This window comes from Trichosurus vulpecula, chromosome 5 (genome assembly GCF_011100635.1).
Source record: "Trichosurus vulpecula isolate mTriVul1 chromosome 5, mTriVul1.pri, whole genome shotgun sequence".
Classification (NCBI taxonomy): Eukaryota; Metazoa; Chordata; class Mammalia; order Diprotodontia; family Phalangeridae; genus Trichosurus; species Trichosurus vulpecula.
In genome coordinates this window covers 282,152,948-282,176,716 of record NC_050577.1, presented here as the reverse complement: position 1 = coordinate 282,176,716, position 23,769 = coordinate 282,152,948, and the positions used below count along the sequence as shown (strand labels likewise).

The following is a 23,769-nucleotide window of genomic DNA, read 5'->3' as shown; positions in this document are numbered from 1 at the left end:
TTTGTTGTAGGCTCCTTTACTTTGCTGACTTCTTCTGGCTGTATGTTTTGGTCTTCTTTGTCACCAAAGAAAGAATCCAAAGTCTGAGACTGAATACAGGTGTGTTTTCACTGCCTGGCTGTATTCCCGGCCAACTGACTTGACCCTTGTGTTTTTTAGCAGGGTATGACTGCTTATAGAGTTAAGAGAACTATGTTCCAAGCTTGGGGGGATGTGCCAGCTCTGCTACACCAGCACTCCTCCTTCCCCAAGAACCCCCAACCCAGACTGGACTTTGATCTTCAGCAGGCTCTTCACTCCTGCTCTCATCGGCCACTTAATTCCTCCCACCAGGTGGGCCTGGGACCAGAAGCAACTGCAGCTGTAGTTTTGTAGCTGCCCCACCTCCGCTGCCCCGGGGCGGTGGCTGAACTGTGAACTCCTTCCACTCCCGCAGGTTTTCCCACTAACTTTCTCTGTTGTCTTTGGTGTTTGTGGGTTGAGAAGTCTGGTAACTGCTGCAGCTCACTGATCCAGGGCTCTAGGGCATGCTCCACCCGGCTCCTGGTCTGGTTGGTCCACGCCTCCCATGCTGGGCTCTGCTCTGCTCCGCTCCCCTCCGCTCCTAGCTCCCTGTGGGATAGACCTCACCCAGAGACCATCTAGGCTGTCCTGGGCTGGAGCTCTGTTTCCCTCTGCTATTTTGTGGGTTCTGCAGTTCTAGAATTGGTTCAGAGACATTTTTATAGGTTTTTGGAGGGACTTGGTGGGGAGCTCACGCTGGTCCCTGCTTTCCAGCTGCCATCTTGGCTCCGCCCCCAAAATTCTCCATTTTTTTTATAGTTTGATTGGTATAGGCCTGAATAAATAAAACAATTTAGGGTAGAATTGTCATTTTCATAATATTAGCTTGGCCTGCCCATGAACAACTGATATTTTTCTAATTATTTATATCTGACTTTATTTGTGTGGAAAATGTTTTGTAATTTTGTTTATATAATTCCTGGGTTTGTCTTGGCAGGTAGATTTTGAAATATTTTATGTTGTCTACAGTTACTTTAAATAGAATTTCTCTGTCTTTCTCTTGCTGTTGGGCTTTGTTAGTAATATATGGAAATGCTAATGATTTATTTTTTTCTTTTTAAAAATATTTAAAAATTATTTTTATTTTTAGTTTACAACATTCAACAGGTTTTTGTGTTTCAAAATTTCTTTCCCTCCCTCTCCTTCCACCTTTCCCCCCTGGATGGCATGTATTTCCACATAGGTTCTATATTTACCTTCACATTGAACTTATTTACATAATAGTCTAGTTGTAAAGATGAATTATGACCAATGGAATGAATCATGAAAATGGAGAAATGAAATGAAAAAAGAAGGAAAATAAAGAAAGCAAATAATTTGTCTCTATCTGCATTCAGACTCCATAATTCTTTCTCTGGATATGCATAGTTTTTTCCATCATGAGTCTTTTGGGGCTGTCTTTGAACCTTTCATTGATAAAAGGAGTCAAGTCTATCATTTAGTCCTTACAGAGACTGTGTATCTATAGTCATGTGTAATGATCTCCTGCTTCTGCTCCCCTCACTCAGCATCAGTTCATGTAAGTCATTCCAGGTTGTAATGAAGTCTGGGTGCTCCTCATTTCTTATAGCACAATAGTATTCCAGTACGTTCATATACTACAATTTGTTTAGCCATTCCCCAATTGATGGGCAACCCCTTGACTTCCAATTCTTTGCCACCACAAAAAGAACTGCTATAAATATTTTTATACATACAGGTCCCTTTCCCACTTGTCTGATCTCTTTGGGATATAGTCCTAGGAGTGGTATTTCTGGGGCAAAGGATATGCACATTTTTGTGGCCCTTTGGGCATAGTTCCAAATTGCTCTGCAGAATGGCTGGATCAGTTCTACAACTCCACCAACAGTGTAGCAATGTTCCAGTTTTCCCACATCCTGTCCAGCATTTATGATTTTCCTGTTTTGTTATGTTACCCAATCGGACGGGAGAGATGTGGTACCTAAGAGTTGTTTTGATTTGCATTTCTCTAATCAATAGTCATTTCGAGCATTTTTTCATACGCCTATAGATATCTTTAATTTCTTCCTCTGAAAATTCCTGTTCATATCCTTTGACCATTTCTCAATTGGGGAATGATTTGTATTCCTATAAATTTGGTTCAGTTCCCTGTATATTTTAGATACGGGCCTTTATCAGAGACATTGGCTGTAAAGATTTTTTCCCAATTTTCTGCTTCTCTCCTAATCTTTGTTGCATTGGCTTTGTTTATACAAAAACTTTTCAACTTAACATAGTCATAATTATCCATTTTGCATTTTGTAACGCTCTCTGTCTCTTGTTGGGTCATGAAATCTTTCCTTTCCCATAAATCTGACAGGTAAACTATTCCTTGCTCTCCCAAATTGCTTATAGTATCAGCCTTTATTTCTAAATCATGTATCCATTTTGACTTTATTTTGGTATACAGTGTAAGATATTGGTCTATGCCCAGTGTCTGCTATATTATTTTCTAATTTTCCCGGCAGTTTTTGTGAAATAGTGAATTCTTAGCCCAGAAGCTGGGTTATTTAGGTTTGTCAAAGAGTAGGTTGCTATATAGTTGTTGACTATTGTGTCTTGCGTACCTAACCTTTTCCACTGATCCACCACTTTGTTTCTTAGCCAAGTAGTTTTGATGACTGCTGCTTTATAGTACATTTTAATATCTGGTATGGTTAGGCTACCTTCCCTAGCATTTCTTTTCATTAATTCCCTTGATATTCTGGACCTTTTGTTATTCCAGATTAATTTAATAATAATTTTATCCAGCTCTGTAAAATAATTTTTGGTAGTTTGTTTGGTATGGCACTGAATAAGCAAATTAATTAAGGTAAAATTGTCCTTTTTATTATATTAGCTCAGCCTAACCACGAGCAACTGATGTTTTTCCATTTATTTAGATCTGATTTTATTTGTTTGAAAAGTGTTTTGTAATTGTGTTCATATAAGACCTGGGTTTGTCTTGGCAGGTAGAGTCCCAAATATTTTATAGTGTCTACAGTAACTTTAAATGGAATTTCTCTTTCTATCTCTTGCTGTTGGGCTTTGTTAGTAATGTATAGGAATACTGAGGATTTGTGGGGGTTTATTTTACACCCTGCAACTTGCTAAAGTTATTTATTATTTCAAGTAGCTTTTTACTTGATTCTCTAACTAAATTATCATATCATCTGCAAAGAGTGATAATCCAATTTCTTCTTTGCCTATTCTAATTCCTTCAATTTCTTTTTCTTCTTTTATTGCTAAAGCTAACATTTCTAGTACCAAATTGAATAACAGGGATGAAAATGGATATGCTTGTTTCACCCCCAATCTTACTGGGAATGCATCTAGCTTATCCCCATCACATATAATGCTTACTGATGGCTTTAAATTAGATGCTACTTATAATTTTAAGGAAGACTCCATTGATAACTATGCTCTCTAGAGTTTTTAATAGAAATGGGTCTTGTATTTTGTCAAAAGCTTTTTCTGCATCGAATCATATGATTTCTATTAGTGTTGTTGTTGATATGGTCAGTTATGCTGATGGTTTTCCTAATATTGAACCAGCCCTGCATTCCTGGTATAAATCCTACCTGGTCATAGTGTATTATTCTCATGATAAATTCTTTAATCTCTTTGCTAATATTATATTTAAAATTTTTGCATCATTATTTATTAGGGAAATTGGTCTTCAATTTTCTTTTTCTGTTTTGAATCTTTCTGCTTTTGGTATCAGCACCATATTTGTGTCATATAAAGCATTTGGTAGTATACCTTCTTTGCCTACTTTCCCAAATAGTTTACATTGTGTTGGAATTACTTGTTCTTTAAGTGTTTGATAAAATTCACTTGTAAATCCATTTGGTCCTGGACATTTTTTCTTAGGGAGTGCATTGATTGCTTATTCAATTTCTTTTTCTGAAATGGGGTTATGTAAGTATTTTATTTCCTCTTCTGGTAATCTGTGCAATTTATATTTTTGTTAAATATTCATCCATTTCACTATGATGGTCAAATTTATTGGCATACATTTGGGCAAAATAGCTCCTAATTATTGTTTTGATTTCCTCTTCCTTGGTTGTGAATTCACCCTTTTCATTTTTGATGGTCACTTGGTTTTCTTCTTAATTTTTAAACTCAAAATAACCAAAGATTTATCAATTTTATTGGTTTTTTCACAAAACCAGGTCTTGGTTTTATTTATTAGTTCAGTAGTTTTTTTAATATTTAATTTATTTAATATATATAGTTTTCAGCATTGATTTTCACAAGAGTTTGAATTACAAATTTTCTCCCCATTTCTACCCTCCCCCCCACTCCAAGATGGCATATATTCTGGTTGCCCCATTCCCCAGTCAGCCCTCCCATCTATCACCGCACTCCCCTCCCATCCCCCTTTCCCTTCTTCTCTTGTAGGGCAAGATAAATTTCTATGCCCCATTGCCTGTGTATCTTATTTCCTAGTTGCATGCAAAAACTTTTTTTTTGTTATTTTTGAACATCTGTTTTTAACACTTTGAGTTCCAAATTCTCTCCCCTCTTCCCTCCCCACCCATCCTCCCTAAGAAGGCAAGCAATTTGGCATAGTCCACATGCATATGATTATGTAAAACCCTTCCACAATACTCATGTTGTGAAAGATTAACTATATTTTGCTCCTTCCTAACCTATCTCCGTTTATTGAATTTTCTCCCTTGACCCTGTCCCTTTTTGAAAGTGTTTGTTTTTGATTACCTCCTCCCTGTCTGCCCTCCCTTCTATCATCCCTCCCCTTTTTTAAATCTTCTTCCTCCTTCTTTCCTGTGGGGTAAGATACCCAATTGAGTGTATATGGTATTCCCTCCTCAGGTCAAATCCGATGAGAGCAAGATTTACTCATTCTTCCTCACCTGCCCCCTCTTCCCTTCTTACAGAACCACTTTTTCTTCCCACTTTTGTGTGAGATAATTTACCCCATTCTATCTCTCCCTTTCTCCCTCTCTCAACATATTCCTCTCTTATCCCTTAATTTAATTTTATTTTTTTAGATATCATCCCTTCATATTTAACTCACCCTGTGCCCTCTGTCTATATATATACATATACATATATATATATATATACATATACACACACATACATATATATGTATATATACATATATATGTATATATACATATATATACACCTACATATATACATATATAGACACACACACACATATGCATACACATATATATGTATATTCCTTTCAGCTACTATGATACTGAGGTCTCACGAATCGTACACATCATTTTTCCATGTAGGAATGTAAACAAAACAGTTCAACTTTAGTAAGTCCCTTATGATTTCTCTTTCTTGTTTACCTTTTCATGCTTCTCTTGATTCTTGTGTTTAAAAGTCAAATTTTCTATTCAGCTCTGGTCTTTTCACTAAGAAAGGTTGAAAGTCCTCTGTTTTATTGAAAATCCATATTTTGCCTTGGAGCATGATACTCAGTTCTGCTGAGTAGGTGATTCTTGGTTTTAATCCTAGCTCCCTTGACCTCCGGAATATCGTATTCCAAGCCCTTCGGTCCCTTAATATGGAAGCTGCTAGATCCTGTGTTATCCTGATTGTTTTTCCACAGTACTCAAATTGTTTCTTTCTGGCTGCTTGCAGTATTTTCTCCTTGACCTGGGAGCTCTGGAATTTGGCGACAATGTTCCTAAGAGTTTTCTTTTTGGGATCTTTTTGAGGAGGCGATTTGTGGATTCTTTCAATTTCTATTTTGCCCTGTGGCTCTAGAATATCAGGGCAGTTCTCCTTGATAATTTCTTGAAAGATGATATCTAAGCTCTTTTTTTAATCGTGGCTTTCAGGTAGTCCAATAATTTTTTTAACCTCTTTTGTTAAAATAGTTTTTATTTTTATTTTTTTGCATGGGGGAAAGCAGGGCAATTGGCATTAAGTGACTTGCCCAAGGCCACACAGCTAGTAAATGTGTCAAGTGTCTGAGGCCGGATTTGAACTCAGGTACTCCTGACTCCAGGGCTGGTGCTCTACTCACTGATCCACCTAGCTGCCTCTAGTGCAATAATTTTTAAATTATCTCTCCTGGATCTATTTTCCAGGTCAGTGGTTTTTCCAGTGAGATATTTCACATTGTCTTCCACTTTGTCATTCCTTTGGTTCTGTTTTATAATATCTTCTTTTCTCATAAAGTTGCTAGCTACCACTTATTCCAATCTAATTTAAGGTAATATTTTCTTCAGTGGTCTTTTTGACCTCCTTTTCCATTTGGCTAATTCTGCCTTTCAAGGCATTCTTCTCCTCATTGGCTTTTTGGAGCTCTTTTGCCATTTGGTTAGTCTATTTTTTAAGGTGTTGTTTTCTTCAATATTTTTTTCAGTATATTTTTGGGTCTCCTTTAGCAAGTCATTGACTTGTTTTTCATAGTTTTCTTGCATCATTCTCATCTCTCTTCCCAATTTTTCCTCCACTTCTCTAACTTGCTTTTCCAACTCCTTTTTGAGCTCGTCCATGGCCTGAGACCAGTTCATGTTTTTCTTGGAGGCTTTTGATGTAGGCTCTTTGACTTTGTTGACTTCTTCTGGCTGAATGTTTTGGTCTTCTTTGTCACCAAAGAAAGATGCCAAAGTCTGAGACTGAATCTCAGTGTGTTTTCCCTGTCTGGCCATGTTCCCAGCCAACTTACTTGATCCTTGAGTTTTTCGTCGTGGTATGACTGCTTGTAGAGCAAAGAATACTTTGTTCCAATCTTGAGGGGATGCACCATTGATTTCAGAGCTATTTATATACAGCCAACTCTGTGACACCAGCACCCCAAGAACCACCAACCCTGACCTGACACGAATCTTAAGCAGGCTCTGCACTCCTGCTCTGATCTGCCACTTAATTCCTCCCACCAGGTTGGCCTGGGCCTGGAAATAACTGCAGCTGTGGTTCTGTAGCTCCACCACCCCTGCTGCCCCTGGGGCAGTGGCCAAACCACGAACTCTGTCCCCCTCAGCTTTTCCCACTAACCTTCTCTGTTGTCTTTGGTGTTTGTGGGTTGAGAAGTCTGGTAACTGCCACAGCTTAGTGATTCAGGGCGCAAGGGCCTTTTCCGCCTGGCTCCTGGTCTGGTTGGTCCTGCTGCCACCCACACTGGGCTCTGCTCTCCACCCCCAGCTCCGTGCATGATAGACCTCACCCAGGGACCATCGAGGCTGTCCTGGGCTGGATCCCTGCTTCCCTCTGCTATTTTGTGGGTTCTGCAGTTATAGAATTTGTTCAGAGCCATTTTTTATAGGTTTCTGGAGGGACCTGGTGGGGAGCTCACGGTAGTCCCTGCCTTCCAGCTGCCCTATTGGCTCCGCCCCCTCAGTAGTTTTCTTAATTTCAATTTTTTTAGTCTTTCCTTTGGTTTTCAGAATTTCTAATTTGGTATTTAACTGGGAATTTTTAATTTTTTTCTTTTTCTACCTTTTTTGGTTGCATGCCCAATTCATTGATCTCCTCTTTCACTATTTTATTTATGTAAGCATTTAGAGATATAAAATTTCCCCAAGAAGCGCTTTTGCTGCATCTCATAACTTTTGTTATGTTTTCTCATTATTGTCTCTTTGACAAAGTTATTTATTGTTTCAGCAGTTTGTTGTTTGACCCACTCATTCTTTAGTATTAGATTATTTAGTTTCCAAGTAATTTTTAGTCTATCTTTCCATGGTCCTTTATTCCATATAATTTTTATTGCCTCATGATCTGAAAAGGATGCCTTTAATATTTCTGCCTTTCCACATTTGATTGTGAGGTTTTTATGGCCTAATACATGGTCAGTTTTTGTGTAGGTTCCATATACCACTGAGGAAAAGGTACATTCCGTTCTATCCCCATTCAATTTTCCCCAGAGGTCAACCATATCTAATTTTTCTAAAATTCTATTCATCTCCTTATCATCTTTCTTGTTCATTTTGTGGTTAGATTTATCTAGTTCTGAGAGAGGGAGCTTGAGGTCCCCCACTAGTTTTGCTGTCTATTTCTTTTTGTAACTCTCTTAACTTTTCCTTTAAAAATTTGGATGCTCTACCATTTGGTGCGTATGTTTAGTAATGAAATTACTTCATTGCCTATGGTGTCTTTTAGCTGGATATAGTTTCCTTCCTTATTTCTTTTAATTAGATCTATCTTTGCTTTTCCTTTGTCTGAGGTCAAGATTGCTACCCCTGCTTTATTTTCACTTTAGCTGAAGCATAATATATACTGCTCCAGCCTTTTAATTTGACTCCATATGTATCTCTCAGATTCAGATGTGTTTCTTGTAAATAATGTATTGTAGGATTCTCGTTCTTAATCCACTCTGCTATCTACTTCCATCTTATGGTGGAGTTCATCCCATTGACATTCACAGTTATGATTAGCATCTTCGTCTTTCTCTCCATCCTATTTCCCACCCCTACCCCGGTTTATGCTTTTTTCTCTCCTTTCTCCCTTTCCCTCCTCACTAGAGTTTTGTTTTAGACCACCACCTCCCTCAGTCTGCCCTGCCTTCTATTAGCCCCCTCCCTTCTCTTCCCCTTTACCCTTACTACTTCTTGCCTCCTCTCTGTCCATACTCTCCCTTTCCTTTCCCTTTTCCCTTCCTACTTCCTATAGGGTAAATTAGATTTCTATACTGTTTCAACAATCCAGCTAGCAGCTGCTGTGGGGGTGTAAAACCAACAACAAGCAGCTCACACAATGCTGCAAGCCCAGTTTCTTTCGATCTGATTTACTAAGGAAAGCAACGTTAAGGGGTAAAGAAGCTCACTTTAATCCAGCACACAAATATCATTCACTCCCTTCAGGGGAAAAAGTCCCCACCCTGAATTTCAGAGCAAATACAATCAAATTACAAAGAGACCCAATGCAATTCATAGTTACCAGAGTTTAACAAAGCCCCAACATCCAGGTTTACAAGCTGAGGGCTCTTAGCTACAGCTGCCGCAGTCTCCACATCAGCATGCCACCAAGAGTGAGAGTGTAATATCAGTTAAGTTGGGACTTTCTTACTGTTTTAAAATGATTAATTAAGTGTCTCTGATTGAGCCTTACTAGGTGCTAAGCCCCAGGCCCAAACCCTTATTAGGTGCTAAGCCTATGTGGGTGTGAATGGGTAACTAAGGTGGGGCTCCAGGTGGGGCAGTGAAGGGAGGTGCTAACACCAGAGCCAATCGAAGGAGCCTGAGTTCTGGTTGCTCAGATGATGTTTGATGGTGTCTGAAACTGCATAAAAAGGTAAGACAGAGCTGTTTGCTTAAGGCTGTCACTCTTGGTGGTATGCTGATGTGAAGACTCTGGGGCAGCTGTAGCTAAGAGCCCTCTAGCTTGTAAACTGGATGTTGGGACTTTATTAAACTCTGTTAACTATGAATTGGGATTTGAATCAGACAAGGTCTGTCTGATGATGTTTGTAATTTGTTTGTATTTGCTCTGAAATTCAGGGTGCTGGCTTTTTCCCCTGAACTAAGTGAATGATATTTGTATGCTGGATTAAAGTAAGCTTGTTAACCCCTTAACGTTGCTTTCCTTAGTAAAGCAGATCAAAAGAATCTGGGCTTGCAGCGTTCTGTGAGCCAGTTGTTGTTGGTTTTACCCCCCACAGTAGCTGCTAGCCGAATTGTTGAAACATATACCTAACTGATTATGTTATTCCCTCTCTGAGCCAAATCTGATGAGAGTAAAGTTCAAACAATGCTCATTCCCTCCCTTCTTTCCCTCTATGGTAATAGGTTTTTTGCCTTTTCATGTGATGTAACTTACCTTTGTCTGCCTCCTCCTTTCCTCTTCTCCCAGTACAGTCCCTTTTCACCACTTATTTATATTTTTTATCATCACATCAAAGTGAACTCATATCCATGTCCTCTGTCAATGTATACCCCTTTTAAATGTCATAATAACAATATAGTTCTCAAGAGTTACAAGTATCATATTCCCTTGTAGGAATGGAAATACTTTGCTCTTATTAATAGCATGTTCTTTTTTTTCTTTCCTATTTACCTTTTTATGCCTCTCTTGAGTGTTTATTTGAAGATCAAATTTCCTGTTGAGCTCTGGTCTTTTTATCAGGAATGTTTGGAAGTCCCCTATGTTGTTGAATGTCCGTCTCCTTCCCTGAAATAATACACTCAGTTACAGTGGGTAGTTGATCCTTGGTTGTAATCCAAGCTCCTTTGCCTTATGAAATACTGTATTCCATGTCCTTTGATCTTTTAATATAGAAGTGGCACGATCCTGCATAATCCTGACTGTGGTTCTATGATACTTAAATTGTTCCTTTCTGGCTGCTTGCAGTATTTTTTCTTTAACCTAGTAATTTTGGAATTTGGCTATAGTATTCCTTGGTGTTTTCAATTTGAGATCTCTTTCAGGAGGTTATCAGTGGATTTTTTCAATGATTAACCTTCTGGTTCTCAGAACTCAGGGCAGTTTTCCTTGATGATTTCCTGAAAGATGCTGTCCAGGCTCTTTTTTTCATCATGGTTTTCAGGTAGACTAATAATTTTTAAATTATCTCTCCTGGATTTATTTTCCAGGTCAGTTATTTTTCCAATCAGATATTTTCTTCTATTTTTTCATTCTTTTGTTTCTCTTTGACTGATTCTTGATCTCTCATAGAGTCATTAGCTTCCATTTGCCCAATTCCAATTTTTAATGAATTGTTTTCCTCAGTTAGCTTTTGTACCTCCTTTTCCATTTGGCCCATTTTACTTTTTATGGAGTTATCATTGACTTTTTATGCCTCCTTTTCCATTTGGCCAATTCTGCTTTTCAAAGAGTTGCTTTCTTCGGTGTACTTTTTCCCACTTGGCCAAATGTATTCTTTAATGACTTGTTTTCTTCAGTGTACTTTTTCCATTTGGCCAATTGTATTTTTTAAATATTTGTTCCTTACAGTCAATTTTTATTTTTCCTTTACTAAGCTATTGACTCTCTCTTACATACCTCTCATTTCTTTTCCCAATTTTTCTTCTTCCTCTCTTATTTGACTTTTAAAATCTTTCTTGAGCTTTTTGGGCTTGAGACCAATTTATATTCCCCTTTGACATTTCAGATGTGGGTTTAGTGACAATGTTGTCCTCTTCTGAATTTGTGCCTTTATCTTCCCTGCCTCCATAATAAAAATCTATGGTCATTGTCTGTTTCTGCTTTTTGCTCATGGTATTTGCCTGTTTTCTGGCTTTTAAGGTTGAGCTCTCCTGCTGGAGGGCAGAGGGCACTGACACAAGCTTCTTGTGCTGGGAGGTTGGGTCCTGGTTACTAGCTTTGTGTGTTGGGGCCTCAGGTGCTAGCAGCTAGAGGCTGTAGAAGTTTGACAGCTTACCTGGTGCTAAGCTGAAGTAAGCAGCACAGGAGCTCTTGGGGTAGGGGTGGGAAGCTTGGCCCCTGGGGGATGCTAGCTCATCTGGGCTTTGGCTGCTGGAGGTTGTCTGCCAGCCTGGAGCTGTGCCTCCTGGAGTTGTGCTTCTTGGAGTCATGCTGAAGCACTGGGAGATTTGGCTGCTGAAGAACACCAGTACACATGGTGGTTTTCTGAGCTGGTATCTACCTGTTCCCTTGCCTGTGCTGAGGCACTCAGGGGGTTGTGGTGTTGACACTTGCCTGCTGCAGCACCCTGGGGCTCAGTATCTCCCCCTGGTTTACTGAGGTGGAGTTTCCCCCTGGCTTGCTGGGATCCCTCCCATGCTGGACTGCTCCCCCTCCCCTAGAGCAAGTGGGGCTTTTCCCATTAATCCCCCAAGCTTCCTGGGCTACAAGACTGCACCACTCTATCTTTCTGCTAGCTCAGGTGTTCCAGAGTTTTTGGGGGGTTGATATGTTCTGGGCTTCCAGAAGACAGTAAGGGAGTGTGAAAGCAACTTACTCCTTACTCGGCCATCTTGGCTCCTAGAAGGAAATGGTCTTTCTTGTTTTTTTACTTTTAGTCTTTATTGAAAATGTTTCTGTTTTTAAAAAATCATTTATTTATTTATTTATTTAATATTTTTAGTTTTCAGCATTGATTTTCACAAGAGTTTGAATTACAAATTTTCTCCCTACTTCTACCCTCCCCCACTCTAAGATGGCATATATTCTGATTGCCCTGTTCCCCAGTCAGCCCTCCCCTCGTCACCCCACCCTCCCCCCATCCCCTTTTCCCTTTCTTGTAGGGCAAGACAGATTTCTGTACCCCATTGCCTGTATATCTTATTTCCTAGTTGCATGAAAAAACTTTCTTGGAACATCTGCTTTTAAAACTTTGAGTTCCAAATTCTCTCCCCTCTTCCCTCCCCACCCACCCTCCCTAAGAAGACAAGCAATTCAACACAGGCCACATGTGTATCATTATGAAAAACCCTTCCACAATACTCATGTTGTGAGAAGACTAACCATATTTTGCTCCTTCCTATCCTATCCCTCTTTATTCAATTTTCTCCCTTGACCCTGTCCCTTTTCAAAAGTGTTTGCTTTTGATTATCTTCTCCCTCTATCTGCCCTCCCTTCAATTGATATCTCCTTCCTTCTTCTTTCCTGTGGGGTAAGATACCCAATTGAGTGTGTATGTTATTCCCTCCTCAGGTCAAATCCGATGAGAACAAGATTCACTCATTCTCCCTCACCTGCCCCCTCTTCCCTTCCTATAGAACTGCTTTTTCTTGCCACTTTTATGTGAGATAATTTACCCCATTCTATCTCTCCCTTTCACCCTCTCTCAATAGATTCCTCTCTCATCCCTTAATTTGATTTTATTTTTTTTGATATCATCCTTTCATATTCAACTCACCCTGTGCCCTCTGTCTATATATATATATATATATATATATATATATATATATACACACACACACACATATACATATACATATATATATACACACACACATATACATATATATATATATATGTATGTATATGTATATTCCCTTCAGCTACCCTAATACTGAGGTCTCATGAATTATACATACCATCTTTCCATGTAGGAATTTAAACAAAACAGTTCAACTTTAGTAGTCCCTTATGATTTCTCTTTCTTGTTTACCTTTTCATGCTTCTCTTGATTCTTGTGTGTGAAAGTCAAAATTTCTATTCAGCTCTGGTCTTTTCACTAAGAAAGCTTGAAAGTCCTCTGTTTTATTGGAAGTCCATATTTTTCCTTGGAGCATGATAATCAGCTTTGCTGGGTAGGTGATTCTTGGTTTTAATCCTAGCTCCCTTGACCTCCAGAATATCATATTCCAAGCCCTTTGATCCCTGAATGTAGAAGCTGCTAGATCTTGTGTTATCCTGATTGTGTTTCCACAATACTCAAATTGTTTCTTTCTGGCTGCTTGCAGTATTTTCTCCTTGACCTGGGAGCTCTGGAATTTGGTGACAATATTCCTAGGAGTTTTCTTTTTGGGATCTTTTTCAGGAGGCGATCTGTGGATTCTTTCAATTTCTATTTTGCCCTGTGGCTCTAGAATATCAGGGCAGTTCTCCTTGATAATTTCTTGAAAGATGATATCTAGGTTCTTTTTTTGCTCATGGCTTTCAGGTAGTCCAATGATTTTTTAACCTCTTTTGTTGAAATGTTTTTTTATTTTATTTTATTTTATTTTGCATGGGGGAAGGCAGGGCAATTGGGGTTAAGTGACTTGCCCAAGGCCACACAGCTAGTAAATGTGTCAAGTGTCTGAGGCCAGATTTGAACTCAGGTGCTCCTGACTCCAGGGCTGGTGCTCTACTCACTGATCCACCTAGCTGCCTCTAGTGCAATAATTTTTAAATTATCTCTCCTGGATCTATTTTCCAGCTCAGTGGTTTTTCCAATGAGATATTTCACATTGTCTTTCATTTTTTCATTCCTTTGGTTCTGTTTTATAATATCTTGATTTCTCATAAAGTCACTAGCTTCCAGTTGCTCCAATCTAATTTTTAAGGTAGTATTTTCTTCAGTGATCTTTTGGACCTCCTTTTCCATTTGGCTAATTCTGCCTTTCAGGGCATTCTTGTCCTCATTGGCTTTTTGGAACTCTTTTGTCATTTGAGTTAGTCTATTTTTTAAGGTGTTATTTTCTTCAGTATATTTTTGGGTCTCCTTTAGCAAATCATTGACTTGTTTTTCATGGTTTTCTTGCATCTCTCTCATTTCCCTTCTCAATTTTTACTCTACTTCTCTAACTTGCTTTTCCAAATCCTTTTTGAGCTCTTCCACGGCCTGAGACCAATTCATATTTTTCTTGGAGGCTTTTGATATAGGCTGTTTGACTTTGTTGACTTCTTCTGGCTGTATGTTTTGATCTTCTTTGTCACCAAGAAAGATTCCAAAATCTGAGTCTGAATTTGAGTCCATTTTGCTGCCTAGCCATGTTCCCAACCAAATACTTGTCCCTGGAGCTTTTTGTTGGGCTATGACTGCTTGTAGAGTAGAGAGTACTTTGTTCCAGCTTGAGGGCCTGTGCTGTTGTTTTCAGAACTATTTCTACACAGCAAGCTCTGCCACACCAGCACTCCTCCTCCCTAAGAACCACCAACCTAGATCTCAACTGAGATCTAAGTAGGCTTTGCACTCCTGCTCTGATCCACCAATTAATTCCTCCCACCAGGTGGGCCTGGGCCAGAAGCAATTGCAGCTGTAGTTCCGTCCTCAGAGCTATCTGAACTTTCCTTCGTACAGTCACAGTTTGATGGGCAGAGACCTAAGAGACCCCTTTTCTTGAGGGCATTTAGGTCCCCTACTATATTGATGACATAATGTTAAGGCTGCCGTGTCAGAAAGTCTAGATTGGTTAGTGGCCAACATGACGGACTAAAATAATCTAGGATTTAGCCCACTTATTTAAAATTTGAGTACAGTAGATAAGGAGAACCCAGATGATTGTGGACACAGTCCAGAACAATCTACTGACACATCCACACTGTTGAGAAATGAAACCCAAAGGCTTATTGGACTTCATTTTAGAGAAACAACATTCCTCCTTAGTTTCCTCATGGCCTCCATTACCAAGTCTTTCACAAGTCTGCATGTTTTGAGTGGGGTCTCTGACAGAATATGGACTGGGAAGACCTAAAGAAGGCCAACCAACTGTCTCTACTTATTGACCCTTATGACTTCATGGAGTCCAATTTTTTGGAGGTCTCGGTCCCAAGACCCAACTAAGTGGAAATTTTGATAGGCATTTAGTGGAGGCCAGACCAAATGACCACTAGGTTTCTGAAGATTCAGTCTTCCTTAAGGAACCATTCACTATGCAACTTTTAAAAAGTAGTTGCTTATTCATTGTTGGGTCCTTGTTGCTACTGAACAAATGACACAGTGTCATGCTATCACCCTTCATCCATTACTGCCTTTTAGGAATTGGTTGGTGCAATATGATTTCTTAGGGCAGAGGAGGACTCTATTGTGAAATTGAAATGGTACATTTAAGGTCCTACTTGCTCAGGTTCTTCATGTGTTTTTTTTTAAATTTTTTAAATTTTGAACAAATACTGAAACTTGAATATGTAGTAAGAAAAGAAAAAGAAACATAAAACTTAAATATAAAATAAAAAACCATGTTGTGTACATAGCAGAATATAGGAGAGGATTCAGAATATTTAGCAATAACTTACCATTTCAAGAAAGCCTATATATTAAATACTGGGCATTATGTTGAAAGCTCTCCATCTTTTCTTTGCTTCCTTGTAGGTTTTCTTTTGTTATCTGCTGTACACTTTTTACTTTGTTCTTTTTTCCCCTTCCCCCACCATACCCACCACCTCAAGGCTACAACTGAGCATGGATATATTTATATATAAGTATTGATATACACATACATGTGTACATATATATCCATCTATCTATCTGCTTTTAAGAGATTATATTGTTAATCTTGTTTTTATATTTGTACATATCTCTTTTTTCATATTTCTCCTAACTCCTCTTTTTACTTCCACATTCGGCCTTGCCCTCCTATTACTTAATCTACTCCCATTCCAGCAATCCCTCCATTATCTTCCCATTCCTCTAAATTTAAATAATATTTTGTATACCCCTTTGACCTATTCTTTCCCCCTCCCCTCTAAAACTCCCTCCCTCATCTCCTGTCATTGCCCTCAATCTAAAGACCCTTCTGTGTCCCCCTTTCAACCTATTCCTTCACCCTTCCCTCTAAAGATCCCTCCTTTATCTTCCCCCCCTTCTTATCCCTTTAGAGTTTTATTTCTTTCTAAATTTAGGAGACTGTTATTCTCTTCTAAATGTATATGTATTTTCCCCTCTTAAACCCGTTCTCAATGAAAGTAGGTTTCCAGAATTAACAGTCCCCTCCCCTATCTAGTTCCTCTGTATCCTCTGGTTTTTCTCTTGCACCTCATTTGTAGAAGATAATTCTCTTTTAGCTATTCTTGAATGGTTTTACTTTTTGAAATCATATATAAGCTACCTAATTACTAGTAACAACCTTAGACATAGGTTTTATATTTTCCATACATAAAAGGTAAACATTCTTTCCTTAATTAGTCTCTTGTAATTGGTCATTGGTATGTACATTATATTTCTCTGGGCTCTTGTATGTCAAATCTATTGAGTTCAGGATTGTTGTTCTTTTTTTCCAAAGAGAGTCCTGAATGTCTGACAGTTAATCAAATTTCCATTTATATTTTCATCTGGAGGCCCACTTCTTTTGCTCTTCCATATGTAGTGTTCCAAGACCTGCGATCTTTTAGTGTTGCCAATGCGAGGTCTTGTGTGATTTTAATGGTGGTACCATCATAAACAAATTGTTTTTTCCTTGGTGCTCTTAATATTTTGTCCTTGATCTGGGGGTTTCAGGATTTAACTATAGTATTTCTGGGTTTTCCTTGCAGGATCTCTTTCAGGTGATAATTGGTGGATTTTTTTCTATTTCTACTTTCCCCTCTTGTTCTAATGCTTCAGGATGATTTTCATTATTTCTTGTGTTATTGTATCAAGATTCTTTTTTTGATCAGAACTTTCAGGTAGTCCAATTATTCTTATGTTTTCTCTTCTTGATCTGTTCTCTAGATGTGTTGTTTTTTATGAGATATTTCACATTCCCTTCTATTTTTCATTCTTTATATATTTTTTTATTTCTTCATCTCATAATTTTGCTGGCTTTACCTTCCCCAATTCTGATTTTCAAGGAGTCATTTTCTACCTTAAGATTATGGATCTCCTTTTCTAATTAGTTGACTTTCTTGTCATAATTGTCTTGTTTTTCTTGTATTATTCTTATTTTTCTTTTTAATTTTTCCTCCATTTCTCTCATTTGATTTTGAAAGTTTTTTTAAGTTCTTCAATGAATTCTTTTTGGGCAGGTGACCATTTGACATTATTCTTTGGAGTAGAAGAGAGTTTCTTTGCTTCAGTATTCTACTCTGAAGATGATCCTGGTCTTCTTTATTCTCATAGTAGCTCTCTATGATTGGATTCTTTCTCCTTTGCCTGTGTATTTTTAAAAATAATTTAGTTTTTATAATCACCTCTAGTCCTGGGGTATGGGGGATGGTGCCTCTGGCCTCTGTTCCTTTTCAGTTCTCCCCTCTGACCTTGAACTCAAACTGAGACCTCCAGCCTCCTGTAAGTGCCCACAGACAGTGGAGTCCCTGCCCCACTGCTTCTGCATTCACCAGGCCTGTGCTGGTTCCTTCCCCCCCCACCTCAATCTCTGCAGCATAGCTGGGTCTGTTGTTAGCAGTGGACCCTAGCCTAGAGGTGTTTGCTCTTCACAGGGAGAAAATTTCGTGGGATCTTTCTTCAGGTATTCTCAGCTTGTCCCAATAGAACCCCTGTTCTACCCCAACTCTTATTTGTTTTCATGGCTCTATGTTTGCCCAGAGGTACTATTTTATCTCTTTTTGGAGGAAAATCTTGAGAGCTAGAAATTTTCTGACCTACTCTGCCATCTTCCCATGTGTTAATGCCTTTCGTAAATAGGCTGTGACTGCAAGAGTCCAAGGCTTCTTGCTTCAGCTTCAACTTTCTGACTCTTCCATTAGCCCAATGGACCTTACCTGGCTGCTGAGAAATGCCATTGTGACTGGTTCACTGATGGCTTCTATAATAGGAGTATTTAATTTTTCCACAAAACTGCATAGTATGAAACTCAAGAAAACTTAAGTTGGACTTACAGTGTTAAAGTGATTCAATTCAATTCTTCTTTACCTTTCAGATTCCTTACATATTCCTACCTTCTGGCTTTCAACACCTGGTTACTGCTGGCACCAATTACTTTATGCTATGACTGGCAGGTTGGAAGTATTCCTCTGATAGAGACCATTTGGGATATACGGAATTTAGCCACCCTTCTCCTGGTTGTGGTGATGCTGTTTCTGATTCTACATTGCCTAACAGCATTCAAGGTAATATTTTCAAGATTTAAGCACATATTTTATAGGATGAATTTCAAGGTAGATATTTATGTTTAATAACATGTTTGGAGTAAGGGTAGGGGATCCTTTTTCTGAGGTTACATTGCTCTTTATTTTGTCAAGCTTTTTAAACTTCATAGTAGCTCACACATTTTAAAAGCCCTCTTCCCAGAAATTAGAACTTAGTAATTTTAATAATTTATATAGAATATAGTTAGTTGCATTAGCCACATCACTGTGGCATGATTTTAAAAAAAATTATTGTTAAAAAAGTTTCACTATCATTTTGGAATAACACCCAACAAAATCTTTCCTTGTAACTAAGAAAAATAATTACATAAAGCAAACCATCACATTGGCCATGTCTGCCAGCATATATGATATTCTATGCCTGTGGTCTACCACCTTTCTCTATGGAAAAGAAAGATGTGTTTTATTAGTCTTCTAGAATCAAGATTGATCATTATATTAATTGGAATCCTGATATCTGATAGCATTGTTAGTGTTATTTTGAGTCTATGGGGTGTAACAACAGTGTTGCTAGCAGCTGTTGTAGGGGTGAAAGACCAACAAGAAAAGCACGCAGGAAGGCTGCTAGCACAGGTTCTTTGATCTGCTTTTCTAAGGAAAGAGACTTTAAGAGGTTAACAATCTCACTTTAATTAAACATGCATATATCATTCACTTGGTTCAGGGGAAAAAGTTAGCATTCTGAACTTCATAGGGAATACAAACAGAAATTACAAACATACATTATATAAACAAAGCAAACAAATCATTTGACAGGCTTCTATCTGTCCACAGCAATACATACAGTTACCTGAGAGAGAGAGAGAAACACCAACATCCGGGTCTTCAAAGCCAGGGTGGGGGAGGGGGTGTGTGTTGGTAAGCAAAATGGGCTCTTAGCACTCAGTTCAACTAAGTGCCCTTGGAGAGTCTGGCCTTTGTTTCCTTGATTAAATTTGGGTGTTCTTGGTGCCTCCTTGCCTCAGGGGAGGGCTTAGTTTAGACATGAGTTTCAGTGACATGTCTGGGACAGCAGAGGCTTTTAGACCACGTGGATTTAAGTCGCCTCTTTGTGATGGTTCTAGGTCACGTGGGTGAGTCGCATGTGTGACTCACCCCTGACCCTGAAAAAGATATAAAACCAGGGGTTGGCCTTTTCTTCTTTGGAGCTGTTTCCCACAGCAGTGGTGGCGCGTGACTCTGGGCCAGCCCTTGTTCTGAGCTCCTGGGCTGAACCTAGATGTTGGTAACTATGAATCTGTATTTGGTCTGTCTGTCGATGTTTGTAATTTGTTTAGGGCTCTCACTCGTGCTGGTGTGCTGATGCGGAGACTCCGGAAGCTGTAGCTAAGGGCCCTCCAGCTTGTAACCTGGATGCTGGGACTTTGTTAAACTCTGGTAACTATGTATTGGGATTTGAATCAGACAAGGTCTGTCTGTCCATGTTTGTGTTTTGTTCTGAAGTTCAGGGTGTTGGCTTTTTCCCCTGAACTAAGTGAGTGATATTCGTATGCTGAATTAAAGTACGCTTGTACTTCACATAGCTTTTCTTAGTTAAGCAGATCAAAAGAACCTGTGCTTTTGCAGCATGCTTGTTGTTGGGGTTGTATTGGTCTTCCACCCCCACAACAGCTGCTAGCCAGATTGTTGAAACAGGGGTCCTTAACAATGATTACCCAGAATCTTGTCTGGTCAAATCACAACACTCTTCCAGTGAGTGAGAGCCCCAAGCAAAACACTAACCTCTGAGTTTACATACCCTATTCTGGGTCAAAGAGTGTCACAACCATGTGACTCAAACCTATGTGAACTAGGTGTGACATAAGCAGGTGATCAAGGACTCCTGATTTAATCAAAGAAACAAAGGCCAGATTCATCAAAGGTCCTTGGTTACCTAAGTGCTTCAAAAGAGAAAACAGTAAAAAAAAAATCCCACCCTAATTACCAATACATGTGGACATAAAAAAAGGAATTGATTAATTCTTTTTGATTCTTCTTCCCTATCAATAAACAGCACATGCTTTCTAATTTTTTTTTGCAGGGGGGAAGGCAGGGCAATTGGGGTTAAGTGACTTGTCCAAGGTCATACAGCTAAGCTAGTAAATGTGTCAGGTGTCTGAGGCTGGATTTGAACTCAGGTCCTCCTGACTCCAGGGCTGGTGCTCTACTCACTGCGCCACCTAGCTGCCCCAGCACATGCTTTCTAAAGGAGTTATTTTGTGGTGAGTTTTCATCTGAGAGGAAAAACACAGCCTCTACTCAGGACTTACACATCTTAATGAAGTTTACTATAGCAAAGGGTATTCTGTCCAGCCAAAAGAAGTCTCAAGAGTGTTGAAGATCAAGGTGGTGTGCTTTTTAATTTGAGAGTTATTTGGACAGTAGAGACCTACAATCTTAAATCAACTCATGGCTTGGTGGCAATTCCACACATGGTTAGTTGGAATTGCAATACTACCAATGATTCATTAATATTTCTTTTTTTTTTAGTATAGAAAGGTCTTATCTCTGATGTGTCAATGATGTTTCATTTGTTGGGTTCATAGGGCAGTGATAAATTAAAATATAGGATTAGAATGCCACTCTTATGTTAGTCACAGCCTCTTACTAAGAATATGTAGAAATATATTATCTATAGTCCCAGCAACTATGGGACAACAAAAGATTCCTCTGTTTTGGTTGAGATGAGCACTATCTATGAAACTAAGCATGGGAACTAGCAAAAGGTATTCTCAGCAGTTAAGAGATGAAAAGTAAAGCAACACACTATAGGTAAAAGAAAGTAACCTATCACAATTAAGTTCTTTTTGTCTAAATAACTTGTCATTACTAAGGGAAATGGCCTGGAATTATATTCTTAGATGAAAAGACAATAAGTTTTTTATTCACGGAGTTTATAGCTTTCCCTAGATACATTTTAAAAACTGTCACTTCTTTCTCATAGTTGATATATTTACTGTTACAAAAATTCTAAATAAGAAACATATTCTTATATACATTAAGAAAAAAGATGTAGAAAATCATGGAATTATAGAGTGCATTGTGTCCGTCACATTTTAGTTGGTCCTAATTCATTCCATTTTCCTTTATATTATTGGAGTCACTCTGTATTAGTTCATATAAGTCTTTCCAAGCTTCTTTTATTTTTTTCTTATCACTATTAAGTCTTTCATATACTAGTTTCCACTTCCGTCTGGAGAATTTAATCTGAAGTCTGATATTTGCAAATATTAATTTTATAGCCAGGAATGGTACTGCAAACTTATAATCTCTGCTAGGAGGGAGGCTGAGGCTTGTAGATTGTTGAGCTCAGGAGTTTTGAGCTTTAGTGAGTTAACCTGATCCACTATTTGCACTAGTATGGTGAGCCCCAGGGAACAGGAAACCACTAGACTTCCTAAGAAGGGGTGAACCAATACAAGAAAGAAATGGGGTAAATCAAAGCTCTGTGGTGAACAACACTGGTCAAACTCATGAATCACCATTACACTTCTAGGTTAGGTGAGATAGGGAGACCCAGTCTCAAAAAAATGTTACATTAGGATCATAGATCTAGAACCAGAAGAAATCCCAAAGATCATCTAGTCCAACTTCTTCATTTTGTAGATGACAAAATTGAAGTGGGAGGTGGGGGTGTTAGTGAAACCAAGATGGCAGAGAAAAGGCTGGGCCTCACCTAAGCTCACCCAAATTCCCCTCCAAACAACTTTTAATAATGCCTCAAAACAAATTCTGGAGTGGAAGAACCCACAAAAAGATGGAATGGAATAGTTTTCCAGCCTGAGATAACTTAGAAAGTCAGCAGGAAAGTGTCATCATATCAGGGTGGAAGTAGAGCTCAGTCTAGTGCATACAGCACCCTGGCAAGATAGCAACAAGTCATGCCTCAGCAAACCAGCAGCAGACCTTGGGGCACTTGAATAGGCAATAGCGGTTTCTGGAGCTTTTTTCGCACTGACCATAAGAGATCAGACAGCTAGTCAAAAGGAGATTACAGTAGTCCCTTTGCTGGCACTGGGGCAGAACTCTGTTGCATTGTCCATGCATAGATCCAGGTTGCAGTCCCAGGGTGAGGAGGAACACTAGCACACCAGAGCTTGAAGCTGAAGAGAGTGGAGACCCCAGTCATAGTTCCAGGGTAGAAAAGAGTGCTTGCAGTCACTTACAGATCAGAGCATAGAGTAGTAAACACACCGCTCTTTAGATCATACCACTCTGGCAGAACTAAAAACTTACAGATCCCCAGAACTAGCCCTAAAAACAGCAGCACAAAAAACCTGAAGCTTGAGACAGTGTCCCCTCCACCCCAGGATCAGAGCCCAACTTTAACATATTAAGTTAAAAGTCAAGAAAAAGACTAGAAAAAAGTTATCAAATAATAATAAAAATAACCTGACCAAAGAAAATTATTATGGTGACAGAGAAGATCAAAACACAAACTCAGAAGAACAAAACAAAGTCAAAACTGCTTTATCCAACACCTCGAAGAAAAATGTAAATTGATGTCAAGCCCCAAAAGCTCACCTGAAAGAGCATCAAAAGCATTTTAAAAAAAGAAGTAGAGGAAAATTTGGGGGAATAAATGAGAGTGATGCAAGAATATCATGAAAAAGAGTCAACAACTTGGTAAAGGAGGCACTCTAATACTAATACTGAAGAAAATAAAACCTTAAGGAACAGAATAGACCAAATGACAAAAGGAGCATAAAAATCCACTGAAGAGAAGAACTCCTTAAAAAGTAGAATTGGCAAAATGGAAAAGGAGGTACAACAGGTCACTGAAGAAAAGAATTTCTTATAAATTAGTATTGGATAAGTTGAAGCTAATGACTCCATGAGACATCAAGAAAGAGCAAAACAAAATCAAAAAAGTCGAAAAATAGAAGAAAATATGAAATATTTCATTGGAAAAAATGACTGACCTGGAAAATAGATCAGGGAGAGAGAATTTAAGAATTATTAAACTACCTGAAAGCTATGATCAGAAAAAGAGCCTAGACATAAACCTTCAAGAAACTGATAATTCAAGGAAAATTGTCTGGATTGTCTAGAACCAGAGAGTAAAATAGAAAATGAAATATTCCACTTATTTCCTGAAAGAGACACCAAAATGAAAACTCCCAGGAATATTATACCCAAATTCCTGAGTTTCCAGGTCAAGGAGAATATACTACAATTAGCTAGGAAAACAATTCAAATATCATGGAGCCACAGTCAGTAAAACATGAGATTTAGCAGGTTCTACCTTAAAGAACTGGAGGACTTGGAATATGATATGGCAGAGGGCAAAGGAGCTAGGATTATAACAAAGAATTACTTACTCAGTAAAACTGAGGGAGTTATTTACCCAGCAAAACACTTCAAGGGAAAAAATGGATATTCAATGAAATTGGGGACTTT

At 38.6% G+C, this 23,769-nt stretch overlaps 1 protein-coding gene across 2 annotated transcripts in view; it reads left to right on the top strand.

Annotated features, from left to right (window-relative positions):
• Positions 1-23,769, top strand: part of TMTC1 (transmembrane O-mannosyltransferase targeting cadherins 1) — a 404,339-nt gene that overhangs the window by 201,319 nt on the left and 179,251 nt on the right. For both annotated transcript variants that reach the window (XM_036761095.1, XM_036761094.1), the window contains one exon: positions 18,162-18,351. In XM_036761095.1, the coding sequence (XP_036616990.1) occupies positions 18,162-18,351 (190 nt within the window). The remainder of the gene's footprint in view (positions 1-18,161; positions 18,352-23,769) is intronic.